The sequence below is a fragment of the Jaculus jaculus genome, chromosome 12 (assembly GCF_020740685.1).
Source record: "Jaculus jaculus isolate mJacJac1 chromosome 12, mJacJac1.mat.Y.cur, whole genome shotgun sequence".
NCBI classification, from domain to species: Eukaryota; Metazoa; Chordata; class Mammalia; order Rodentia; family Dipodidae; genus Jaculus; species Jaculus jaculus.
Genome location: NC_059113.1, coordinates 32544299 through 32567829, shown reverse-complemented (window position 1 = coordinate 32567829; position 23531 = coordinate 32544299). Strand labels below are relative to the sequence as shown.

The 23531-nt window shown below is 43.7% G+C and overlaps 2 protein-coding genes across 2 annotated transcripts; both read left to right on the top strand.

Annotated features, from left to right (window-relative positions):
- Positions 1-1803: 1803 nt before the first annotated feature.
- LOC123453561 (polyadenylate-binding protein 2-like) lies at positions 1804-2735 on the top strand. Its single transcript, XM_045130587.1, has 2 exons — positions 1804-1896; positions 2109-2735. Exons 1-2 carry the CDS (start codon positions 1804-1806, stop codon positions 2733-2735), a joined length of 720 nt encoding a protein of 239 aa, XP_044986522.1.
- Positions 2736-6096: 3361 nt separating this feature from the next.
- On the top strand, positions 6097-6966 carry LOC101609232 (polyadenylate-binding protein 2-like). The gene is made up of 3 exons (XM_045130585.1): positions 6097-6276; positions 6320-6786; positions 6822-6966. The coding sequence occupies exons 1-3, from the start codon at positions 6097-6099 to the stop codon at positions 6964-6966; spliced, it is 792 nt and encodes a 263-aa protein (XP_044986520.1).
- The last annotated feature ends 16565 nt before the right edge of the window (positions 6967-23531 follow it).

The following is a 23531-nucleotide window of genomic DNA, read 5'->3' as shown; positions in this document are numbered from 1 at the left end:
GTGTTTGGCACACTCTCCTGTTGCTATTGTCCACTTGATGTTGGCCAGGAGGTGATGTCCATCTTCCGCTCCTGTCATGGTTTTCCCCGGCCATCGTGGAGCTTTCTGTAAGCCAAAATAAAGCCTTTCCTCCCACCAGCTGCTCTCAGTCCCTGTTCCTGAAAATGTTTCCTGTTTTGTTTTTCTGTTTTGTGGTTTTTGTCACAGTAGGGTCTGCTTTTAGCCCAGACCGACCTAGAAATCACAGGGTTGGAGAGATGGCTTAGTGGTTACCTGCAAAGCCAAAGGACCCAGGTCGATTCCCCAGGATCCACATGAGCCAGATGCACAAGGTGGTGGATGTTTAGAGTTCATTTGCAGTGGCTGGAGGCTTTGGCATGCCCATTCGTTAGAAGAAAGAAAAATTCAAGAAGAAGAGCTCACTCTGTAGTTTCAAGCTGGCCATGAACCCACAGAGATCCTAGTTATATCTTTTATGTGCTGTGATTAAAGGTGTGTGCCACCACACCAGACCCATTTTTCCATTTTGAGTGTCTTCCGTTGGAAGTTTCTGAAGCCAAAGAACTGGGCTCTACTCCGTGACTGTACTGTAAGGCAAGCACCTTAACCTTTGATCCATCACTCCAGCCCCTCTCCTTCTTTTTTACCTCATTTTAGGGAGTGAGACTTTTCTTTTTTAAATGTGTCTGTGGCTGCAGAGATGGCTTAGCGGTTAAGCGCTTGCCTGTGAAGCCTAAGGACGCTGGTTTGAGGCTCCATTCCCCTGGACTCCCGTTAGCCAGATGCACAAGGGGGAGCATGCTTCTGGAGTTCGTTTGCAGTGCCTGGAGGCCTTGGCTCGCCCATTCTCTGTCTCTGTCTCTGTGCCTCTTTCTCTCTCTATCTGTTGCTCTCAAATAAATAAATAAAAATAAACCAAAAAGTTTAAAAAAAAAATGTGCCTGAAGCTGGGCATGGTGGCATACGTCTTTAATCTCAGACCTTGAGAGGGAGAGGTAGGAGAATCGCCGTAAGTTCGAGGCCACCCTGAGACTACATAGTAAACTCCAGGTCAGCCGGAGCAAGTGTGAGATCATGCCTAAAAAAAAAAGTGTCTGAGGAGGGCTGGAGGAATGATGTAGAGGTTAAGGCGCTTGCCTGAAAGCCAAAGGGCCCAGTATGATTCCCCAGTACCCATATAAGCTGATGCAGAAGAAAGCACACCATGTCTGGAATTCATTTGCAGTGGATAGAGGCCCTGGCACACCCACTCTCTCTTGCTTCCTCTCTCTCTCTTTCCCTGTCAAATAAATAAATAAATAAATAAAAATAATGTGCGTCACCATGCCTAGCGCTCAAACATATTGAAAAGAACAAGGTGTCTGATTAAGGTTGGACACGGAAAAGGTCAAGTGGAGACAGTGCCAGGGGATGTAGGAGGAGAGAGTGAGGGAAGACATGCCCCATGCTCATGCTCTGCTTACAAAATAAATTTTAAAAACTTTGTTTGTTTTCTGAGGTAGTGTCTCACTCTGGTCCAGGCTGACCCGGAATTCACTTGTATTCTCAGGGTGGCCTCAAACTCACAGCCATCTTCTACCTCTGACTCTCATGTGCTGGGATTAAGGGTGTGAGCCGGGTGTGGTGGCTCACACCTTTAATCCCAACAATCTGGAGGCAGAGGTAGGAGGATGGCTGTAAGTTCAAGCCACCCTGAGAACTACATAGTGAATTCCAGGTCAGCATGGGTTAGAGCGATATCCTACATCAAAAAACCAAAAATAAATAAATAATATTTTAAAAAGCAGCAAATAGCACAATCACATGACTCAGCAAAACGTCTATGGGCCTTTACCCTGTGATAGTGAAATCAGTTGTCAACTTGATCAGATTAGGAATCCAGTCAACCCATTCTGGGTGGGTCTGTGAAAGCATTTTCAGGAGGATCAAGTGAGGAAGTCCTTCCTCGGGAGTGGGCGGTCCTGGCACTGGAGGCCTGTATATAAAGGAGCTCCCAGAGCCGCTGAGCCACAGAGGCAGAGGTGGCAGCAGCAGTAGCATTATCAGCATCAGTACCATCAGCATCACTGTCACCACCATCATCATCGTTTGGGGCTGTGCTCATCCAGGAGCCAGAGCTGGTCCACGACGATCCTAAGGACGGCGCCATGGATGACCTCTGGCGTGAAGCCATCAAAGCCCCAGCGAGGGAGGAGGAGGAAGAGGCCGCCAAGCTGCGGGAGCTGCACGAGGAGGCCTGGAAGCAGAGGACGCCGAGCCCGGGGTCTGCGCAGGAGAAGACGCAGGCCGACGCCCGCTCCGTGCACGTGGGCAACGTGGACTACGGCGCCACGGCGCAGGCGCTGGAAGCCCACTTCCACGCGTGCGGCTCCGTCCTCCGTGTCACCATCCTCTGCGACAGGGTCACTGGCCATCCCAAAGGGTTCGCCTACATCGAGTTCTCAGAAGAGGAGTCGGCGCGCGCAGCTTTGGCCCTGGACGGGTCCCTGTTCCGTGGAAGACAAATCAAGGTGGTTCCAAAACGAACCAACATTCCGGGTATAAGCAGCACAGACCGCGGTTTTCCGCGTGCCCGCTTCCGTGGCCGCTTCCGTGCCCACTTCGGTGCCCGGCGCACCCACTACAGCGCTTCCCCATCTCCATTCTACAGTGCTGTGAACCGCAGGCCCCGAGGTCGAGTGTACAGGGGCCGGGCCAGAGGGAGATCATCGTGGTATTCCCCTTACTGGCAGTAAACATGTGTTAGATGAAGAGAGGAAAAAAGAAGAAAGAAGAAAAAAGAAAAAAAATAAACATAAGGAACAAGCTGGGGTAGTGGCACACGCCCTCAATCTCAGCACCTGGGAGGAAGAGGCTGGAAGATCACCGCAAGTTCACATCCATCCAGAGACTACATAGTGAATTTCAGGTCAGCTTGGACCACAGTGAGACTTGCATGCCTTTACTCAGGAGGCCCAGAAGGATCTCTGTGATTGAGTCCAGCCTGAGATCATATAGTACATTCTAGGTCTGTGATGGATAAGGAAATGTTATATGGAAGCATTACCAGTTGTGTAGGAGGTGGTACATTTCAAATGTTTTCTTTGTTGCACAGAATAGCAGACCTTCTGAGTGAGATAAGCACCAACCTTTCTGTTTTTCTTCTTTGCCTTTGTAAACAGGCTTGTGACTTGTCATGTAGGCTAGTGTAGCAACTTGTCCTAATAAACTGTGACCAGATGTATGGAACTGAGGGCTGCGCTCTCGATTTTTTGGCTCGAAGTGTAGTCCTGGTCTCTAATAAATGCCTTTATTTGTTAATATCATGTTCGTATCTGAGTGGTGAATCTCTGAGCGACACCAGACCCATTACAGGGCAGCCGGGGCTAAATAGAACCAGGCCCTACCTGGGAAAACAAAAACAACAAAATTACATATTAAAAAATTTTAGCTGTGTTGGTGGGGCACGCCTTAGTCCCAGCACTTGGGAGGCAGAGGTAGGAGGATCTCCGTGAGTTCAAGGCTTCCTTGAAACTCCATAGAGAATGCCAGGTGAGCCTGGACTAAAATGAGACCATACATTGGAAAACCAAAAAGAAAAAATATCAAGTATATACAAACAGAAGATGACCTTGGGGGATGAAAATATTTTTAAAGCCAGGCCTTGTGGAACACACCTTTAATTCCAACACTTAGAAGGCAGCGGTAGTTGGATCACATGTGTTCGAGGTCAGCCTGTGCAAGAGTGAAACCCTACGTTTGGAAAAAAAAAATTTGAAAGCTACACTAAATGCTGAGGGGGGATCTGCCAGGGCCTTGGTCTCTGAGACTCACCAATAATAAGACTTGTCCAAGAAAAAATATATGAATTCCGAACCATCAAGAATCAGGGTTCAGACTTTGGGAGAGATTTCTCTTGGCCTACACTGGCGTGAAACTAAGGTGATTCTCTGTGCTAATCTCAGGAGTTAGTTCTGTGAGTTTTAATTTCCCTCATCAGTTTGTGTCTGTTCTGCAGTATCAGCACTGTTTTAAATCCATCATGGGGGTGTCTTTCAACAAACCCACTCTCCTTGACTGGATAATCAAAATAAAACAAGAATAGCAACACAAAAAATTACTTCAGAAAAGGATATTCAGGTGATTATGATACTAAAATGATACCAGACAATATAAAGACCCTCTGTGAATTAAGATGGCCGAGTTTTATTTAATTTTAATTTATTTGTTTGAGGGGGAAGCAGAGATAGAAAAGGAGAATGGGAGTTCCAGGGACTCCAGCTGCTGAAAATTCCAGAGACATGTGCCACCTTATGCACCTGGCTTAAGTGGGTACTGAAGAAATCAAACCTGGGTGTTTTGACTTTGCAGGCAAGTGCCTTAACCACTAAGCCATCTCTCCAGCTTAATGGCTTACTTTTCATGTTAAATAGCACCCTGCAGGGAACTCAGAAAGTAACTAAGATTATAGAAAGGGAAAATGCAAGATTCTCCTTCTCCTAATAAATTGTAAAACAGCCAGCAGTGGTGGTGCACGCCTTTAATCCCAGTACTCAGGAGGCAGAGGTAGATTGATTGCCATGAGTTCGAGGCCACCGTGAGATTCCCTAGTAAATTGCAGGTCAGCCTGGGCTAGAGTGAGAACCTACCTCAAAAAACCAAAAAAAAAAAAAAAAAAAAAAAATTGTAAAGCAGCAAGATCAGCGAGCTGCCATTGAGCCATGGGGAAAAAAAAATTCAAAATTCTCCCTGGAATATTGGGCTGGGGGGCGGGGGACAGAAACCGCTCAGCTAGAGTTAGAGCAGAAAATTCAAGACAAGCGATGGAACCCTCCCCCACACACAACGGCCTTCAATCACACTGTTCAGTAATGAGGTACAGGCTGGCAGGGCTTGAGAATGGCTGCACCCAAGACCATGAAAAGGGGGTGGGAGGCAGGAAACAGTGCTGTTTGGGCTTCAGGGTAATTCCACCACTCCAGGGCCTGACACTGTGGAAGGGGTTGAACAATGGAAGGAGGCGAACCAAGGTGGAAGGTAGGGTCTTGTTCTAGCACTGATGACCTGGAACTCACTCTGTAGTCTCAGAGTAGCCTTGAACACACAGTATTAGAGGCTCTGGCACACCCACTCTCTCTCCCTTTCTTCCTCCTTCTCTTTCCTTGTCAAATAAATAAATAAATAAAACTAATGTTGTGCGCCACCATGCCTAGCGCGCAAACATATTGAAAAGAACAACGTGTCTGAGTAAGGTTGGACATGGAAAAGGTCAAGTGGAGATAGTCCTAGGATATGTAGGAGGAGAGAGTGAGGGAAGACATACCCCATTCTCGTTCTCTGCTTAAAAAATAAATTTTAAAACATTTGTTTGTTTTTTGAGGTAGAGTCTCATTATCACCCAGGCTGACCTGGAATTCACTTGTATTCTCAGGGTGGCCTCAACCTCACAATCATCCTCCTACCTCTGCCTCTCAAGTGCTGGGATTAAGGGCGTGAGCCACCACACCCATATGAATGAAATATTTTTTAAAAGCCTTATAAAAATCTACCTTTTAGCAGGGTGTGGTGGCTCACGCCTTTAATCCCAACAATCTGGAGGCAGAGGTAGGAGGAATGCTGTGAGATCGAGGCCATGCTGAGAACTACATAGTGAATTCCAGCTCAGCATGGGCTAGAGCAATTCCCTACATCAAAAAACCAAAAATAAGCCGAGCGTGGTGGCGTACGCCTTTAATCCCAGCACTTGGGAGGCAGAGGTAGGAGGATCGCCATGAGTTCAAGGCCACCCTGAGATGACAGAGTTAATTCCAGGTCAGCCTGGACCAGAGTGAGACCCTACCTCAAAACACCAAAAAAAAAAAAAAAAAAAAAAATATATATATATATATATATATATATATATATATATATGTATATATATATATATATATATAAATAATATTTAAAAAGCAGCAAATAGCACAATCACATGACTCAGCAAAACCACTCCTGTGCCTTTACCCTGTGATAGTGAAATCAGTTGTGAACTTGATCAGATTAGGAATCCAGTCAACCCATCCTGGGTGGGTCTGTGAAAGCATTTTTAGGAGGATTTAGTGAGGATGTCCTTCCTCCGGAATGGGCGGTCCTGCGACTGGAGGCCTGTATATAAAGGAGGTCCCAGAGCGGCAGAGCTGCAGAGGCAGAGGTGGCAGCCTCGTCACCATCAGCAACATCAGCATCAGCAACAACATCATCATCATCAGCAGCAGCAGCAGCAGCAGCAGCATTACCAGCCTCAGTTTCATCAGCATCACTGTCACCGTCATCATCATCTTTTTGGGCTGTGCGCATCCAGGAGGTGGAGGAAGAGCCAGGGCTTATCCAGGACGACCCCAGGGACGGCGACATGGAGGACCCCTGGCCTGAAGCCATCAAAGCCCCAGTGATGGAGGAGGAGGAAGAGGCCGCCAAGCTGCGGGAGCTGCACGAGGAGGCCTGGAAGCAGAGGACGCCGAGCCCGGGGTCTGCGCAGGAGAAGACGCAGGCCGACGCCCGCTCCGTGCACGTCGGCAACGTGGACTACGGCGCCACGGCACAGGCGCTGGAAGCCCACTTCCACGCGTGCGGCTCCGTCCTCCGCGTCTCCATCCTCTGCGACAGGGTCACTGGCCATCCCAGAGGGTTCGCCTACATCGAGTTCTCAGAAGAGGAGTCGGCGCGCGCAGCTTTGGCCCTGGACGGGTCCCTGTTCCGAGGAAGACAAATCAAGGTGGTTCCCAATCGAGCTAACAGGCGGGGCATGAGCAAAGCAGACAGCGGTTTCCCTGTGGCCGCTTCCGTGGCCGCTTCCGTGGCTGCTTCCGTGCCCACTTCAGTGCCCGCCACACCCATTACAGCCCTTCCCCATCTCCGTTCTACAGTGCTGTGAACTGCAGGCCTGGAGGTCAAATGTACAGGGGCCGGGCCAGTGGGAGATCATGGTGGTATTCCCCTTACTGGAAGTAAGTGTGTGTTTGGAGAAGGGAGGAAAAAAGAAGAAAAAAGAAAAAAAATAAACATAAGGAACAAGCTGGGGTAGTGGCACATGCCCTCAATCCCTGCACCTAGGACGAAGAGGCAGGAAGATCACCCCAAGTTCACATCCACCCAGAGACTACATAGTGAATTTCAGGACAGCTTGGACCAAGAGAGACTTGCATGCCTTATTCAGGAGGCCCAGAAGGATCTCTGTGATTGAGTCCAGCCTGAGATCATATAGTACTTTCTAGGTCTCTGATGGATAAGGAAATGTTATATGGAAGCATTACCAGTTGTGTAGGAGGTGGTACATTTCAAATATTTTCTTTGTTGCACAGAATAGCAGACCTTCTGAGCGAGATAACCACCAACCTTTCTGTTTTTCTTCTTTGCCTTTGTAACCAGGCTTGTGACTTGTCATGTAGGCTAGTGTACCAACTTGTCCTTATAAACCTTGACCAGATGTATGGAACTGAGGGCTGCGCTATCTAGTTTCAAGCTCAAAGTGTAGTCCTGGCCTCTAATAAATGCCTTTATTTGTTAAAATCGTGTTCGTATCTGAGTGGTGATTCTCTGACCAACATCAGACCCATTACAGGGTAGCCTGTGCTCAATAGAACCAGGCCCTACCTGGGGAAAAAAAATTACATATTAAAAAAATTTTATCCAGGTGTGGTCGCACATGCCTTTAATCCCAACACTTGGTAGGCAGAGGTAGGAGGATCTCCGTGAGTTCAAGGCCACCTTGAAACTCCATAGTGAATTGCAGGTCAGCCTGGGCTAGCGTGAGACCCTACCTCTAAAAACCAAAAAAAAAAAAAAAAAGAAAAAAAGAAAAAAAGAAAAAAAGAAGAAGATGTCCTTGGGGGATAAAAATATTTTTTAAGCCAGGCGTTGTGCCACATGCCTTTAATTCCTACACTTAGAAAGCAGAGGTAGGTGGATCACCATGAGTTCCAGGTCAGCCTGAGCTAGAGTGAAACCCCACCTTGGGAAAAAAGCATTTTAAGAAAATCTACACTGTGGAAGTGGAAATCTCATAACTAAGTGGTTCGGGGAGGGGAGGAGGCCCAGGGCGTAGAGCGTCTGCAGTTTGCCGTCCAAGTGTCCCTGCCACATCCTTTCTCTTTCTCTCATTCTCTCCCTTTCCCTCTGCTTGCAAATAAAGTATTTTTATTTATGTTTCTCAATTTTTATTTATTTATTTTAGAGCCAAACACAGAGAGGGAAAGAGGCAGAAAGAGAAACAATGGGTGCACCAGGGGCTCCAGGAACTGCAAAGGAACTCCAGACGTGTGCGTCCCCACGTGCATCTGGCTAACGTGGGTCCTGGGGAATCGAGCCTTAAAAGAGTGTCCTTAGGCTTCAGAGGCAAATGCTTAACCACTAAGCCACCTGTCCAGCCCCCCAACATTATATTTTTAAAGCCATGTAAAAAGCTATTTTTCGGGATGAAGAGATGGCTCAGCAAGTTAAGTTGCTTGCTAGTAATGCCAAATGACCGAGGTTTGATGTCACAGTACCCAAGTAAACCTTATGTCCAAGGTGGCTTATGTGTCTGGCCTACGTTTGCAGTTGCTAGTGAGCATGGAGCCCCCATTTTCTTTCACTCTTTCAACCTCTATTTCTCTCTCAAATGAAGAAATATTTAAGAGAAATCTTTTTTTCAGACAATCAAAAATATAATTTATTTATTTGTAATGACTGAGAGAGGGACGGGGTGCACCAGGTCCTCTAGCCACTGCAAACAAGCTCAACACATGCTCCACCACTTTTTGAATCTTGCTTTATGTGGGTACTGGGGATTGATGGCCAGGTCATTATGCATTGCAAAACAACACCTTAACTGCTCAGCCATCTCTCCATCCAATCCCTACAAGTATAATTAAAAATTAATTGAGAAAGCAAAAGGGAGAGGGAGGGAGAGAGAGAGAGAGAGAGAGAGAGAGAGAAAGAGGGCACCCTAGGGCGTACAGCCCCTGCAATGAATTCCAGACACATGCATTACCTTGTGCATCTATCTGGGTTACATGAATCCTAGGGAATCAAACCTGGTTCCTTTGGTTTCACAGACATGCTCCTTAACTTCTAAGCCATCTCTCCAGACCCCAAAATTATAATTTTAAAAGAAGAGCTTGCCCAGGCATGGTGGTGCATGCCTTTAATTCCAGGACTGAAGAGGCAGAGATACAAGGATCACTGTGAGTTCACGGCCACCCTGAGACTACATAGTGTATTCCAGGTCAGCCTGAGCTAGAGTGAGACCTTACCTCGAAAAACCAAAAAAAAAAAAAAAAAAAAGTAAGACCCTATGTCAAAAAAACAACATAAGTAAACAAATAAACAAAAGAAGGGCTTGGCTGGGCATGGTGATGCATGTCTTTAATCCTAGTGTTCGGTCAAGAGAGGCTTCCAAAAATGGAGTCACGGAGGACAGCAGGAGGGCAACAGAGACATAAGGAAGTAGCTTATCCACATTCCTCAAGAAATCACCCGGCCATTATCCCTTCCTTGCCTAGTAATGCCCCATGTCTAATTTTCCTGGCCTCTTATCTCCCCAGGTCACCTGGTCACTTCTGGTCTCGCACCCTAGCTATTTGAAATGGCTAATGTAAAGAACAAAGGAGTTCTTTTCCCTTCCTCACCTTCGCCCACCTGAAGAGCTCTATCGAGCCCACTGTCCAGAATCTCAATGTTGACTGTACTTTGCTCTTGAGAGCCAGTCCTGGCAGCTCGTGCTTTTCCCAAATAAAAGCTTCCATCTTTGTCTCAGAGCAGTTTCCGTGGACTTACTTCGGAACCTTACACCTAGCACTTAGGAAGCAGAGGTAGGATTGCCATTGGTTTGAGGCCAGCCTGGGACTACAGAGCCACTTCCAAGTCAGCTTGGGCTAGAGTGAGACCCTAACTTGAAAATACCAACAAAAGTCAGGCCAGGCATGGTGGCCTATGCCTTTAATCCCAGCATCTGGAACCAGATCACTGGAGGCTGCAGGACCTGTATGAATGCAAGTCCCTGCACATTGTGGGTTCTCTGGGGGCTTCTCCTGTGTCCACATGGAGCATTTGGATGGTGGTTCTTTGCATGGAGTCCCGAGGAAATTTTAGGAGAAGGTGGTATTGCTGTGAACAAAGGTCTGAGAAGCACAAGTTCCTCCACATTGTACCGGCCTGCAGCAGGAAGGTCGAAGCAGACCCCGAAGGAGGGAGGTGGAATGACTCTGAGACAAAACACAAGGAATGGAGCCAAGACGAGTTCTGATCAAGTCTCAGGTTTATTCAGGCAGACACCAGCTTATATAAGGAAGATAGAACTTTCTGGACAATGCCTAAGTGCCTATGGTCAGCTTCACCAGGGCCATCTGGTAACGCCCCTCTATCAGGTGCTTATGCCTTTGTAACTGTCCTCAGCTCACCTGAGCTGTCTTCTCCCCTAGGCTGTAGGATAAGGCCTTTGTGTTAAGAGATTAAAGACCACCTGTAGCTCTGAAGTCAAAGAGCAGCTATAGCTCCCCTGCAGCTCCTGACACACAGGATGTCAAACCCTCTAATATCCTGTGAGCTAGAGCAAGACCCTTCCTTAAAAACCCCAAAACCTGCAAGGCATGGTGGTGCACGCCTTTAATCCCAGCACCTGGGAGGCAGAGGTAGGAGGATCCTTGAGATTTCTAGGCCACCCTGTGAATACAGAGTGAATTCCAGGTCAGCCTGAGCTTCCTTTAAAAATAAAAAAAAAAAAAAGGAAAAAATAAAAATAAACCCCCAACAAAACCAAACAAACAAAAAACCCCACAATACCAAATAATAACAACAATAAAAGACCCCTGCAGAGAGAGAGGATCCCAGGCAGCCCCTGGTTCATGCTGCTATCTATCCACAGCTCCAATGCTAAGGAGGCAGATTTTGCAGGTTGGCCTTGCCCTGCCATTAACCCTAACCCAGCCCAGCACACCAAATGCTCGTGGCTGGCATCGGAGCCTTTGGGAAGCAACACAGAGCAAGTCCTCTGCCTAGAGCTGTGCCATGTTAATTTCAGACCTCTCCTGCGTGTCTCTGTTCAGGTGTACATTTCACCTGTGACAAAGTATGACAGGACACAGCACGTGCCAAAACTGCCCTTGTGTCACTTCTTCCTTCCTCTTTCTCTCTTCCCACCTCCCCCCCACCCCAAGGTAGGGTCTCACTGTAGCTCAGGCTGACCTGGAATTCACTGTGTACTCTCAGGATGGACCTGAACTTACAGCCATCCTCCTACCTCTGCCTCCCAAGTGCTGGGAGTAAAGGCGTGCACCACCACAATGGGCCACTTGTGTCATTTTAAAAAAGATTTATCTATTTATTATTTATTTATTTGAAACAGAGAGAGAGAGAGAGAGAGAGACCATGGTTGCACCAGGGTCTCCAGCCACTACAAACGAACTCTAGATGCAGGCGCCACCACCTTGTGCATCTGGCTCATGTTGGTCCTGGGGAATCGAACCTGGATCCTTTGGCTTGGCAGGCCAGCACCTTGACCGCTAAGCCATTCCTCCAGCCCCACTTGTGTCACTTTTAATGTGACTGTCTTTAGTACTACTGCAACTCCCCTACGTGGCTTGGCTTTGTGCTTGCTGATCAAACACATGCCAGGCTGAACACAGTGAAAGGTTGGTGTCGGTGGGCCGTAGTTCTCATGGACGTTTGCACTGCCCTTCCTGCTCTCTGACTGGATGGCCACTGTTCTGCCAGGGCTCTTGGGCATGGGTGGAACTTCACGCTTGCTGGGTATCCCTCCTCCTGGTCCCAGGGGAGGGGCTTCCTGACGACCTTCCACAGGCAGAGCATGTGAGGCATTCTTTGCTACTACTGGATGAGCATGTGAAAGTGGACATCATGTAGTTTTCATTTTTTGCTTTTGGTGTAGAATTCAGCAATTGCATCAAAATATAGCCAGAACCCTTCACCACCGTCATGGCAGGGGTTTCACCAGTCTGTCCACTGTGATGGTTTGTAGACATCAGGTAGTATTTCTATATTTATTTTTAAATATAGCATGTGGTGTACTTAGTGGTTGTTGCAGTCAGATTCATATTGGTGGCAGAAATCTCCCAACCGAGAGCAGCTTGTGGGAAACAAAAGGGTTTATTTTGGCTTACAGACTCAGGGGGAAGCTCTATGATGGCAGGGGAAAATGATGACATGAGCAGAGGGTGGACATCACCTCCTGGCCAACATCTGGTGGACAATAGGAAGAGGAGAGTGTGCCAAATAGTGGCAAGGGAACGCTGGCTATAACCCATAAGCCTGACCACAACAATATACTGCTTCCAGGAGGCATTAATTCCTAAATTTCCATCAGCTGGTAACCTAGCATTCAGAACACCTATGTTTATAGGGGACACCAATATCAAACCAGCACATTCTGACCCTGGTCCCCATAAACTGATAACCATACATGATATAAAATATATGCATTCAGTCTAACTATAAAAGTCCTCATATTATTAAAAAATGTTTTAATTTATTTATTACTGATAGGCAGAGGGAGAGAGTGAGAATGGGCTTGCCAGGGCCTCTAGCCACTGCAAATGAACTCCAGATGTAAGTGCCACCATGTGCATCTGGCTTATGTGGGACCTGTAGCATTGAACCTGGGTCCTTAGGCTTTGCAGGCAAGTGCCTTAACCACTAAGCTATCTCTCCAGCCCAAAAGTCCCAATATTTTTTTTGTCAATCCTAATGATGTTCAAACATCCTCTTAATCCAATGTATTTTTTTAAATTTATTTTTTAATTAATAACGTCCATGATCGTTAACAATATCTCATGGTAATGCCTTTCCTCCCCCACTTTCCCCTTTGAAACTCCACTCTCCATCATATCCCATCCCCTCTCAATCAGTCTCTCTTTTATTTTGATGTCATCATCTTTTCCTCCCATTATGATGGTCTTGTGTAGGTAGTGTCAGGCATTGTGAGGTCATGGATATGCAGGCCATTTTGTGTCTGGAGGAACATGTTGTAAGGAGTCCTACCCTTCCTTTGGCTCTTACATTCTTTCTGCCACTTCTTCCGCAATAGGCCCTGAGCCATGGAGTAATCCAAGGTCTTTTAACTGAGCCATAATACCAAAAAATCTGCCCCCCCCCGGAACCCATAATGGCACAGAATAAATACTCATACTGTAAAATATGGCACTGGACATAACAAAATTATTCAACCAATACAAGCTTTAAACAGGGCAAACATAAACTCTGTACTTCCAAGTCCAACAACTCTAGTCAGGAAAAAGTCTTGGATAATTCTGACCAGCAACAGGTCTCTGGAGTTCCAATTCCGCCCCTCTAGCTAGGCTACTCACAGTCCTGGAAAACATCATTCGGGGCTGGCAACTCTCCTCAGCAGCCATGTCGTGGTCCTGGCATCTCCACTGGGCCTCATCCATAGTCCACCCTCAGGGCTCCATCGGGTCTCCATGCAGACATTAAGCAAACCCGCTTCACCATGGCCATTTCCAAAACACAAGACCATGTTGCAAATTCCATGACCCTCTCTTTCCTGCATGTCTTATACTCAATAATACCAGTTAGGGTGCCAATTTGCTAGTGCAGTGGGGAATAAAGCAGACTTTGAAGAACATGACACTTTTGAGCACTCAGACCCCTTCAAAAGAGTCTAAAGGTGTGTACCACCACGCCAGCCTTCAAAAGGCCTTTTGAAATAACCTTTGAATAAAAGAATAGACCAGACTCAAGCCGGGCATAGTGGCACACACCATGAGTCCCAGCACTTGGGTGGTAGAGCTGCAAAGATCACCGTGAGTTCAAGGTCGCCCTGAGACTACATAGTGAATTCCAGGTCAGCCTTGACTTACACTATCTAGCCAGATTAAACATGAAGATTTTATCACTTCTTGATTTTGGAACTTCATTTCTTATAACTTTCCTGAAACACATTTTTTTTGGGGGGAGGGCTGGCTTGCTAATTCTCATTCTCTCTCTCCCCCTGCTTGTAACTAAATAAATAAAAATATTTTGGGATGGAGAAATAGCTTCGAGGTTAAGGCACTAGCCTGCAAAGCCTAAGGATCCAAGTTCAATGTCCCAGTACCCATGTAAGGCCAGATGCACAAGGTGGCACATAAGTCTAGAGTTCTTTTGCAGTGGCTAGAGGCCCTGGCATGCTCATATCCATTTTCTCTATCTCTCATAAATAAATAAATGAAAATTGTTTAAAAAAAAATTTTTAAGCCAGTATTGCGGAAGACTCCACATACTTAGGCTGCAAGGCCACTGAGAAATCCTTCTGGAACTGAGCTGAAAACCTCCTCCATGTAGACCAGCTGGCAGAAAGCTGGAAGAAGCCACTCTACATGTAGTTCAATGGGAGAAAGAGAAAACACCAGTGAAGACACTCAGCAGTGGGCACTGCAAGCCTTATATTTGGCCACATATATAGCGGCATGTCTGTCATGGTGGAAACCAACTGCCCTCTAATTGGATTGGAGGCCTGCTCCATGGGAGGGAATACATCCCTGATACTGAAAACTTAAAACAGGTGTAGTCATGAGCCCTAGGGGTGTAACGTCTGCTGCTCTCTGCCTAAATGTATATGCTATGCTCCTCAAACTGCCCAGTAAGCACTTCTCTTAATGTTCATACACATATATTAATGCTACTCACTTTTGGTAGAGAAGCTTCTCTTCAGATGGCAGCGACCTTGGGATGACTCAGAAGGCATCATGGTGCTGGAAAGAAGTGACAGGAGTGCTCAGTAATGTAATATCTCTATCACACCTTCCAAGGCTCAGGGTCTATTGAAGAAGAGGTGATAAATAAAAAAAAATAAGAGAATAATAATAAATAAAAACATAATGATAATAAATAAATAAATAAAAGAGTCTGATTGAGAGGAGGAGGGGACATGATGGAGAATGGAGTTTCAAAGGGGAAAATGGGGGGTGGGAGGGCATTTCCATAGGATTGTTTTTTTATAAACATAGAAGTTGTTAATAAAATTTTTTTTTGAAAAAAACGGGCCAGGCATGGTAGCACATGGCTTTAGTGCCAGCCCTCGGAAGGCTGAGGGAGGAGGACTGGCATAAATTCTAGTTTAACACCATGTTGAGCTCCAGCTGTGTCTGAAACACATTTTTTAAAAGTTATGAAAGTATATTCAACATTATTAGAAATTTCCTTACAAACTCAGTACTAAGTACTTCTAAAATTTTCATTTTATTTTATTTCATTTTATTTTTGGTTTTTCGAGGTAGGGTCTCACTCTAGCCCAGGCTGACCTGGAATTCACGATGGAGTCTCAGGGTGGCCTTGACTCAAGGCAATCCTCCTACCTCTGCCTCCCGAGTGCTGGGATTAAAAGTGTGCGCCACCACGCCCGGCACTACTAAATTTAAACGTAAATCTTGAGGCTGTTGTTTGTTAGTCCCATAGAATCATAGAAAGGTAAAGGAAATGTAAAAACAGTTACAAGTTCCTTATAAGAGGTCCCCATCTGTTCACTGCGACACGGCACCATTTGCATGTTAGGCTCTCCCTCTTGCTCCCTAGGCCACTTGGTCATCTACAGATCGAGCCCTTCAGGGGAAAGCTAAGGAACACATTACAGGCACATCTGCCTGGCCTGGCCTGAAACTTAATTATTCTTGACCTACTTCTTGCCCCAGGGGAACACAGTGGGACAACATAACACTCCTCCCCTCCTTTTTTTCCTGCCTAACTTCCAGGGAGAGCTTTGCACTTCCCTCAAGGTTACAAGGCAGCTTTCTGATCCTGCCATTCTACAACTCTTTAAGAGTATGAGAATCTTGCATTTCAGTGTTCCAACTGGGAGGCACTCAACAGAAAAATTTGGCCATGCCGTCTAGAGCAGTGGGCTTGGTGGAGGACATCCCCCCACAACGAAATGACACTGCTCAGAACAGGAATCACTCTGCAACCTCAGGGCTGTGAGCCATGTGCATACTCACACACCTACATTCACTTCACGTGCGCTTGTCATACTGACTCCAGACAACCATCTCCCCCTCACACATTCATTCATTCAGAAGCTACGCGTTCCCATTATAAACTGCTATTCTGTTTACAACTCCAGAGACCAAAACCAAACTTTACAATTACTTCAAGTATAATTTCAGACCTCACATTGAGGATTTTTCCAAACCAAAGTGTGACTAGTCTCAATTCTAATTTTCTTTATTTTTAGAAAAATTTATTAATTTATTTTTTGCCAATTTCCATAACTGTAAACCATACCATGTGGTGAATCCCCACCTTCCCCCACTTTCCCCTTGGAAACTCCACTCTCCATCATATCCCCTCCCTATCTCAATCAGTCTCTCTTTTATTTTGATGTCATCATCTTTTCCTCCCCTTATGATGGTCTTGTGTAGGTAGTGTCAGGCACTGTGAGGTCAGTTATCCAGGCCATTTTGTGTCTGGGGAGCACATTATAAAGAGTCCTACCCTTCATTTAGCTCTTGCATTCTTTCAGCCATCTCTTCTGCAATGGACCCTGAGCCTTGGAAGGTGTGATAGACATATTTCAGTGCTGAGCACTCCTCTGTCACTTCTCAGCACCATGATACCTTCTGAGCCATTCCAAGATCACTGCCAACTGGAAAGAGAAGATTCTCTAAATAAAAGGGTGAGTAGCATTAACATATGTGTATGAGCATTAAGAGAAGTGTTACTGGGAAGTTTGAGGAGCATAGTATGTACATTTAGCCAGAGAACAACAGACGTTACACCCCTAGGGCTCATGGCTACCACTGTTAAGGATTTCAGTGTCAGGGATGTATTCCCTCCCATGGAGCGGGCCTCCTGTCCAATTAGAGAGTTCTTGCTTTCCTCCATAACAGACATGCAACTATTGTACCCATTGGCTCATTTGGCATGGCTGGGCAAATGTAATGCTTGCAGTGTCCACTATTGAGTATCTTCAATGGTGATTTCTCTCTCTCCCATTGAACTGCATGCAGAATTGCTTCTTCTAGCTTTCTGTCAGCTGGTCTACGTGGAGGAAGTTTTCAGCTCAGTTCCAGAAGGATTTCTCCATGGCCTTGCAGCCCAAGTATGTGGAGTCTTCAGCAATAGGGTCTTACCATCTGTTCCTGGTGGGAAACCAAGGGCCTTGGCAATGGCCTGTAATGTTTTGGAGGTATCAGGGACCTCCCTGGCCAACAACTCACTGGAAGGTATCCCATCCGTGGCACTGAACTTTTTTCTACTAACAAGCTATGGTTCCATTGTTCAAAAATGTATGTTTCCATATGACTTATTTATATCCTCTTAGATTTTGATTATCCCTCCCTCTGCCTCTTCCCTGCTCAGTCTCTTCCCCTGATGTCGCTTAGGCCTTTTCACTCCCATTAGTCTGTTCTTCTACTTACATATGTGTAATACCATCTATTAAGTGCCCCCTCTCCCTGTCTGTTCCCTTTATATCTCCTTTCTAGCTTATTGGACACTGCTACTGAGTTGTCTTCCTACTCACATAGAAGTCTAATCATTTGAAGGTAGGATCCACATATGAGAGAAACATGTGATGCTTGGCTTTCTGGGCCTGAGTTACCTCAATTAGTATAATCCTTTCCAGATCAATCCACTTTTCTGCAAATTTCATAACTTCATTTTTCTTTACTGCTGAGTAGAACTGCATTGTGTAAATGTGCCACATCTTCATTATCCACTCATCAGTTGAGGGACATCTAGGCTGGTAAAATTTCCTAGCTATTGAGAATAGAGAGGCAGTAAACATGGTTGAGTAAGTATCTTTAATGTAGTTAGACGAGTCCTTAGAATATATGCCTAGGAATGTTATGGCTAGGTCATATATTAGGTCTATTTTTAGCCTTCTTAGGAACCTCCACACAGATTTCCACAATGGCTGGACCAGATTTCATTCCCACCAACAGTGTAGAAGGGTTCCTCTTTTTCCACATCCCTGCCAGCATTTATGGTCATTTGTTTTCATGATGGTATCCAATCTGACAGGAGTGAGATGGAGTCTCAACATAGTATTCATCTTCATTTCCCTGATGACTAAGGAGGTAGAATATTTTTTAGATGCTTATATGCCACCTGTATTTCTCTTGAGAACTCTCTATTTAGTTCCATAGCCCATTTTTTAACTGGGTTGTTTGATTGCTTTTCTTTTTTTTTTTAATTTAAAAATTTTTATTAACATTTTCCATGATTATAAAAAAATATCCCATGGTAATTCCCTCCCTCCCCACCCCCACACTTTCCCCTTTGAAATTCCATTCTCCATCATATTACCTCCCCATTACAATCATTGTACTTACATATATACAATATCAACCTATTAAGTATCCTCGTCGTTCCTTTCTCTTCCCTTCATGTCTCCTTTTTAACTTACTGGCCTCTGCTACCAAGTATTTTCCTTCTCACGCAGAAGCCCAATCATCTGTAGCTAGGATCCACATATGAGAGAGAACATGTGGTACTTGGCTTTCTGGGCCTGGGTTACCTCACTTAGTATAATACTTTCCAGGTCCATCCATTTTTCTGCAAATTTCATAACTTCATTTTTCTTTACCGCTGAGTAGAACTCCATTGTATCAATGTGCCACATCTTCATTATCCACTCATCAGTTGAGGGACATCTAGGCTGGTTCCATTTCCCAGCTATTATAAATTGAGCAGTAATAAACATGGTTGAGCATGTACTTCTAAGGAAATGAGATGAGTCCTTAGGATATATGCCTAGGAGTGCTATAGCTGGGTCATATGGTAGATCAATCTTTAACTGTTTTAGGAACCTCCACACTGTTTTCCACAATGGCTGGACCAGATTGCATTCCCACCAGCAGTGTAGAAGGGTTCCTCTTTTTCCACATCCCCGCCAACATTTATGATCATTTGTTTTCATGATGGTGGCCAATCTGACAGGAGTGAGATGGAATCTCAATGTAGTTTTAATCTGCATTTCCCTGATGACTAGTGACGTAGGACATTTTTTTAGATGCTTATATGCCATTCATATTTCTTCCTTTGAGAATGCTCTATTTAGCTCCATAGCCCATTTTTTGCTTGGCTTGATTCCATATTATTTAACTTTTTGAGTTCTTTGTATATCCTAGATATTAATCCTCTATCAGATGTATACCTGGCGAAGATTTTTTCCCATTCTGAGGTTGCCTCTTTGCTTTTTTCACTGTGTCCTTTGCAGTGAAAAATCTTTGTAATTTCATGAGGTCCCAGTGATTAATCTGTGGTTTAATTGCCTGAGCAATTGGGGTTGTATTCAGAAAGTCTTTGCCAAGACCAATATGTTGAAGGGTTTCCCCTACTATTTCCTCTAGCAGTTTCAGAGTTTCAGGTCTGATGTTAAGGTCTTTAATCCATTTGGATTTAATTCTTGTGCATGGTGAGAGAGAAGAATCTATTTTCATCCTTCTGCAGATATATATCCAGTTTTCAAAACACCATTTGCTGAAGAGGCTGTCTCTTCTCCAATGAGTATTTTTGGCATTTTTATCGAATATCAGATGGCTATCGCTACTTGGGCTAACATCTGGGTCCTCTATTCTGTTCTACTGATCTACCTGTCTGTTTTTGTGCCAGTACCATGCTGTTTTTGTTACTATGGCTCTGTAGTATAGGTTACAATCAGGTATGGTGATACCACCAGCCTTATTTTTGTTGCTCAGTATTATTTTAGATATTCGAGGTTTTTTGTGATACCAAATGAATTTTTGGACTGTGTTTTCTATTTCCATGAAGAAAGCCTTTGGAATTTTGATAGGGATTGCATTAAATATGTAGATTGCTTTAGGTAAGATTGCCATTTTCACAATATTGATTCTTCCAATCCAGGAACAAGGGATGATTCTCCACTTTCTAGTGTCTTCTGCAATTTCTCGCATGAGTGTTTTAAATTTCTCATTGTAGAGATTCTTTACTTCCTTGGTTAGGTTTATTCCAAGGTACTTTATTTTTTTTGATGCAATTGTGAATGGGAGTGATGCTCTGATTTCATCCTCTGTGTGTTTGTTGTTAGCATATACGAAGGCTACTGATTTCTGTGTATTTATTTTGTATCCTGCTACATTGCTGTAGGTTTTGATCAGCTCTAACAGCTTGCTAGTAGAGTCTTTAGGGTCCTTTATGTATAGAATCATGTCATCTGCAAATAATGATAACTTGATCTCTTCCTTTCCAATTTGTATCCCTTTTATGTGTGTCTCTTGCTTTATTGCTATGGCTAAGAATTCCAAAACTATATTAAATAAAAGTGAGGACAGTGGACACCCTTGTCTTGCTCCTGATTTTAGTGGAAAACCTTCCAGTTTTTCCCCATTTAGTAATATGTTGGCTGTAGGCTTGTCATAAATAGCCTTTATTATATTGAGATATGTTCCTTCTATTCCCAGTCTCTGTAGGACTTTTATCATGAAGGGATGTTGGATTTTGTCAAATGCTTTCTCTGCCTCTAATGAGATGATCATGTGATTTTTGTCCTTCAACCTGTTTATGTAATGTATTACATTTATAGATTTGCGTATGTTGAACCATTCCTGCATCTCTGGGATAAAGCCTACTTGGTCAGGGTGAATGATCTTTTTGATATACTCTTGTATTCTGTTTGCCAATATTTTGTTGAGAATTTTTGCATCTATGTTCATGAGGGAGACTGGTCTGTAATTTTATTTTTTTGTTCTATCTTTGCCTGCTTTTGGTATCAGGGTGATGCCGGCCTCATAGAAGGAGTTTGGTAGAATTCCTTCTTTTTCTATTTCCTGGAAAAGCTTAAGAAGCAATGGTGTTAGCTCCTCCTTAAATGTCTGGTAAAATTCAGCAGTGAATCCATCCGGGCCTGGGCTTTTTTTAGTTGGGAGATTATTGATAACTGTTTGGATATCCATGTTTTTTATAGGTCTATTTAAATGATTAATCTCATTTTGATTTAATTTAGGTAGGTCATATAAATCAAGGAAATCATCCATTTCTTTCAGATTTTCATACTTTGTGGAGTATATGCTTTTATAGTATGTCCCTATGATTTTTTGAATTTCTCTGGAATCTGTTGTGATGTTACCTTGTTCATCTCTGATTTTATTGATTTGTGTCTCTTCTCTCTTTCTTTTGGTCAGATTTGCTAAGGGTTTTTCAATCTTGTTTACTCTTTCAAAGAACCAACTCTTTGTTTCATTAATTCTTTGGATTGTTTTTTTGTTTTTGTTTCTATTTCATTAATTTCTGCACTATTCTTTATTATTTCTTCCCGTCTACTGATTTTTGCTTTGCCATGTTCTTCTTTTTCCAAGGCTTTAAGGTGAAGCATTAGACATTTACTTGCGACCTTTCTAATTTCTTAATATAGGCATGTAAGGCTATAAGTTTACCTCTTAGAACTGCCTTCATTGTGTCCCAGAGATTTTGGTGTGTTGTGTTCTCATTATTGTTTGACTCTATAAATTTTTTTGATTTCCTTCTTGATTACTTCATTGACCCATTCATCATTTAGTAGTGTGTTGTTTAGTTTCCATGATTTTGTGTATACTCTATAGCCTTTCTTGCTACTGATGTATAGTTTAATTCCATTGTGGTCAGATAGAATGCAAGGAATTATTTCAATTTTCCGGAATTTGTTAAGATTTGCTTTGTGTCCTAATATATGGTCTATTTTAGAGAATGTTCCATGTGCTGCTGAAAAGAATGTATATTCTGCAGCCTTTGGATGAAATGTCTGTATATATCTATTAAGTCCATACCTTCTGTGACCTCATTTAGTCCAATTGCCTCTCTGTTTATTTTTTCCTGGGATGACCTGTCAATTGATGAGAGTGGGGTGTTAAAGTCACCCACCACCACTGTGTTTGGTGTTATCTGTGACCTTAGTTCTAATAGTGTTTGTTTGACGAATTTGGGTGCCTCCATGTTAGGTGCATATATGTTTAGGATTGTAATGTCCTCCTGTTGGAGTGTGCTCTTAATCAATATAAAGTGACCTTCCTTATCTTTCCTGACTAATGTTGGACTAAAGTCTATGTTGTCCAATATTAGGATAGCAACCCCGGCTTGTTTTCTAGGCCCATTTGCTTGAAACACCATCTTCCAACCTTTCACCCTAAGATAATGTCTATCCTTTGTAGAAAGGTGAGTTTCTTGGAGACAACAAATTGTAGGATCCTGCTTTATAACCCAGTCTGCAAACCTACGTCTTTTCGTTGGGGCATTAAGGCCGTTGATATTAAGAGATATTATTGAAAGGTGTGTATTTATGTTTGCCATTTTTTTATTGTGGTTCCGATTCAATCTGTGCTCTCTTGTGTTAACTAGTATTTCAGTATTGCTTGTTTTTTCTAGGTTCCTTATATGTGTGCTTTTCCTTTTCTTCAGTATGGAGGATTCTATCAAGTATTTTCTGTAGAGCTGGTTTTGTCTTCAAATACCCCTTTAACCTGCTTTTGTCATGGAATGTCCTTATTTCTTCGTCTATTTGAATGGATAACTTTGCAGGATAAAGTAACCTTGGTTGACAGTTGTTATCTTTCAGAACTTGGAATATATCACTCCAGGCCCTTCTGGCTTTAAAAGTTTGTGTTGAATAATCTGCTGTAATCCTGATGGGCTTGCTTTTGTAGGTAACTTGATTTTTCTCTCTAACTGCTTTCAATATTTTTTCTTTGGTGTGTGTGTTTGGAAGTTTGATTATAATATGGCAGGGAGAGGTTCTTTCTAGGTTTTGTCTGGCTGGGGTTCTAAAGGCTTCCTGTATCTGCATTGGCACCTCTTTCCCAATTTGGGGGAAATTTTCTTCTATGATTTTGTTGAAGACGCCTACTATGCCTTTGGAGTGGAATTCTTCTCATCTACTATGCCCTGAATTCTTCTATTGGATCCTTTGATAGTCTTCTGAATATCTTGAAATTCCCACTCATACGTTTCTATAAGTTTGTCTTTCTCTTTGCTGGACTGTATTAGATCTGCCACCTCGTCTTCTAGCTTAGATATTCTGTCCTCTCCCTCATCCATCCTACTGGTGATATTTTCTACAGAGTTTTTTATTTCATTAACTGTGGTCTTCATTGCTAGTAATTCTGACTAGTTTTTCTTTATTATTTCTATTTCCTTATTTATGTCTTGTATTGCCTTCCTTATTTCATTAAATTGGTGTCTTGCGTCTTCTTTGATTCTTTTGATTTCCTCTTTGATTTCTCCATTGATTCTTTTGATTTGTTCTTTGACCTCTTTGAACACATTTATTATCATTCTTTTGAACTCTTTCTCAGGCATTTCCTCTAATTCGTTATCACTGGAGAACATTTCTGATGCATTAATACTTTTAGGTGGATTTATATTGTCTCGCTTTTTAGTGTTTCTTGTCTTATAATGTATGTATTTTTGCATCTTGGATTAAGTTAATGCTTGGATTTTCTAGCTATCTTAGTATTCTTAGCTGTATCAATTGATTTGATGTAATATATTTTCAGGGTAGGAGCTTAAGGTGTTAGGTGTGGCTCTTAAGACTCTCAGAGTATCTACAAAGGTGTTCCTAGGGGTTGAGTTTCCCTGCTATGGGAGTATTCAAT

Bases quoted from the DNA above. Each gene is read 5' to 3' on its own strand.
- LOC101609232 (XM_045130585.1), top strand. From the start codon at position 6,097: ATGGGCGGTCCTGCGACTGGAGGCCTGTATATAAAGGAGGTCCCAGAG. The intron at 6,277-6,319 runs GTCACCGTCATC...CGCATCCAGGAG, and splicing joins TCAGTTTCATCAGCATCACT to GTGGAGGAAGAGCCAGGGCT. The intron at 6,787-6,821 runs TGTGGCCGCTTC...CCGTGGCTGCTT, and splicing joins AAAGCAGACAGCGGTTTCCC to CCGTGCCCACTTCAGTGCCC.
- LOC123453561 (XM_045130587.1), top strand. From the start codon at position 1,804: ATGACTCAGCAAAACGTCTATGGGCCTTTACCCTGTGATAGTGAAATC. The intron at 1,897-2,108 runs GTGGGTCTGTGA...GTGCTCATCCAG, and splicing joins ATCCAGTCAACCCATTCTGG to GAGCCAGAGCTGGTCCACGA.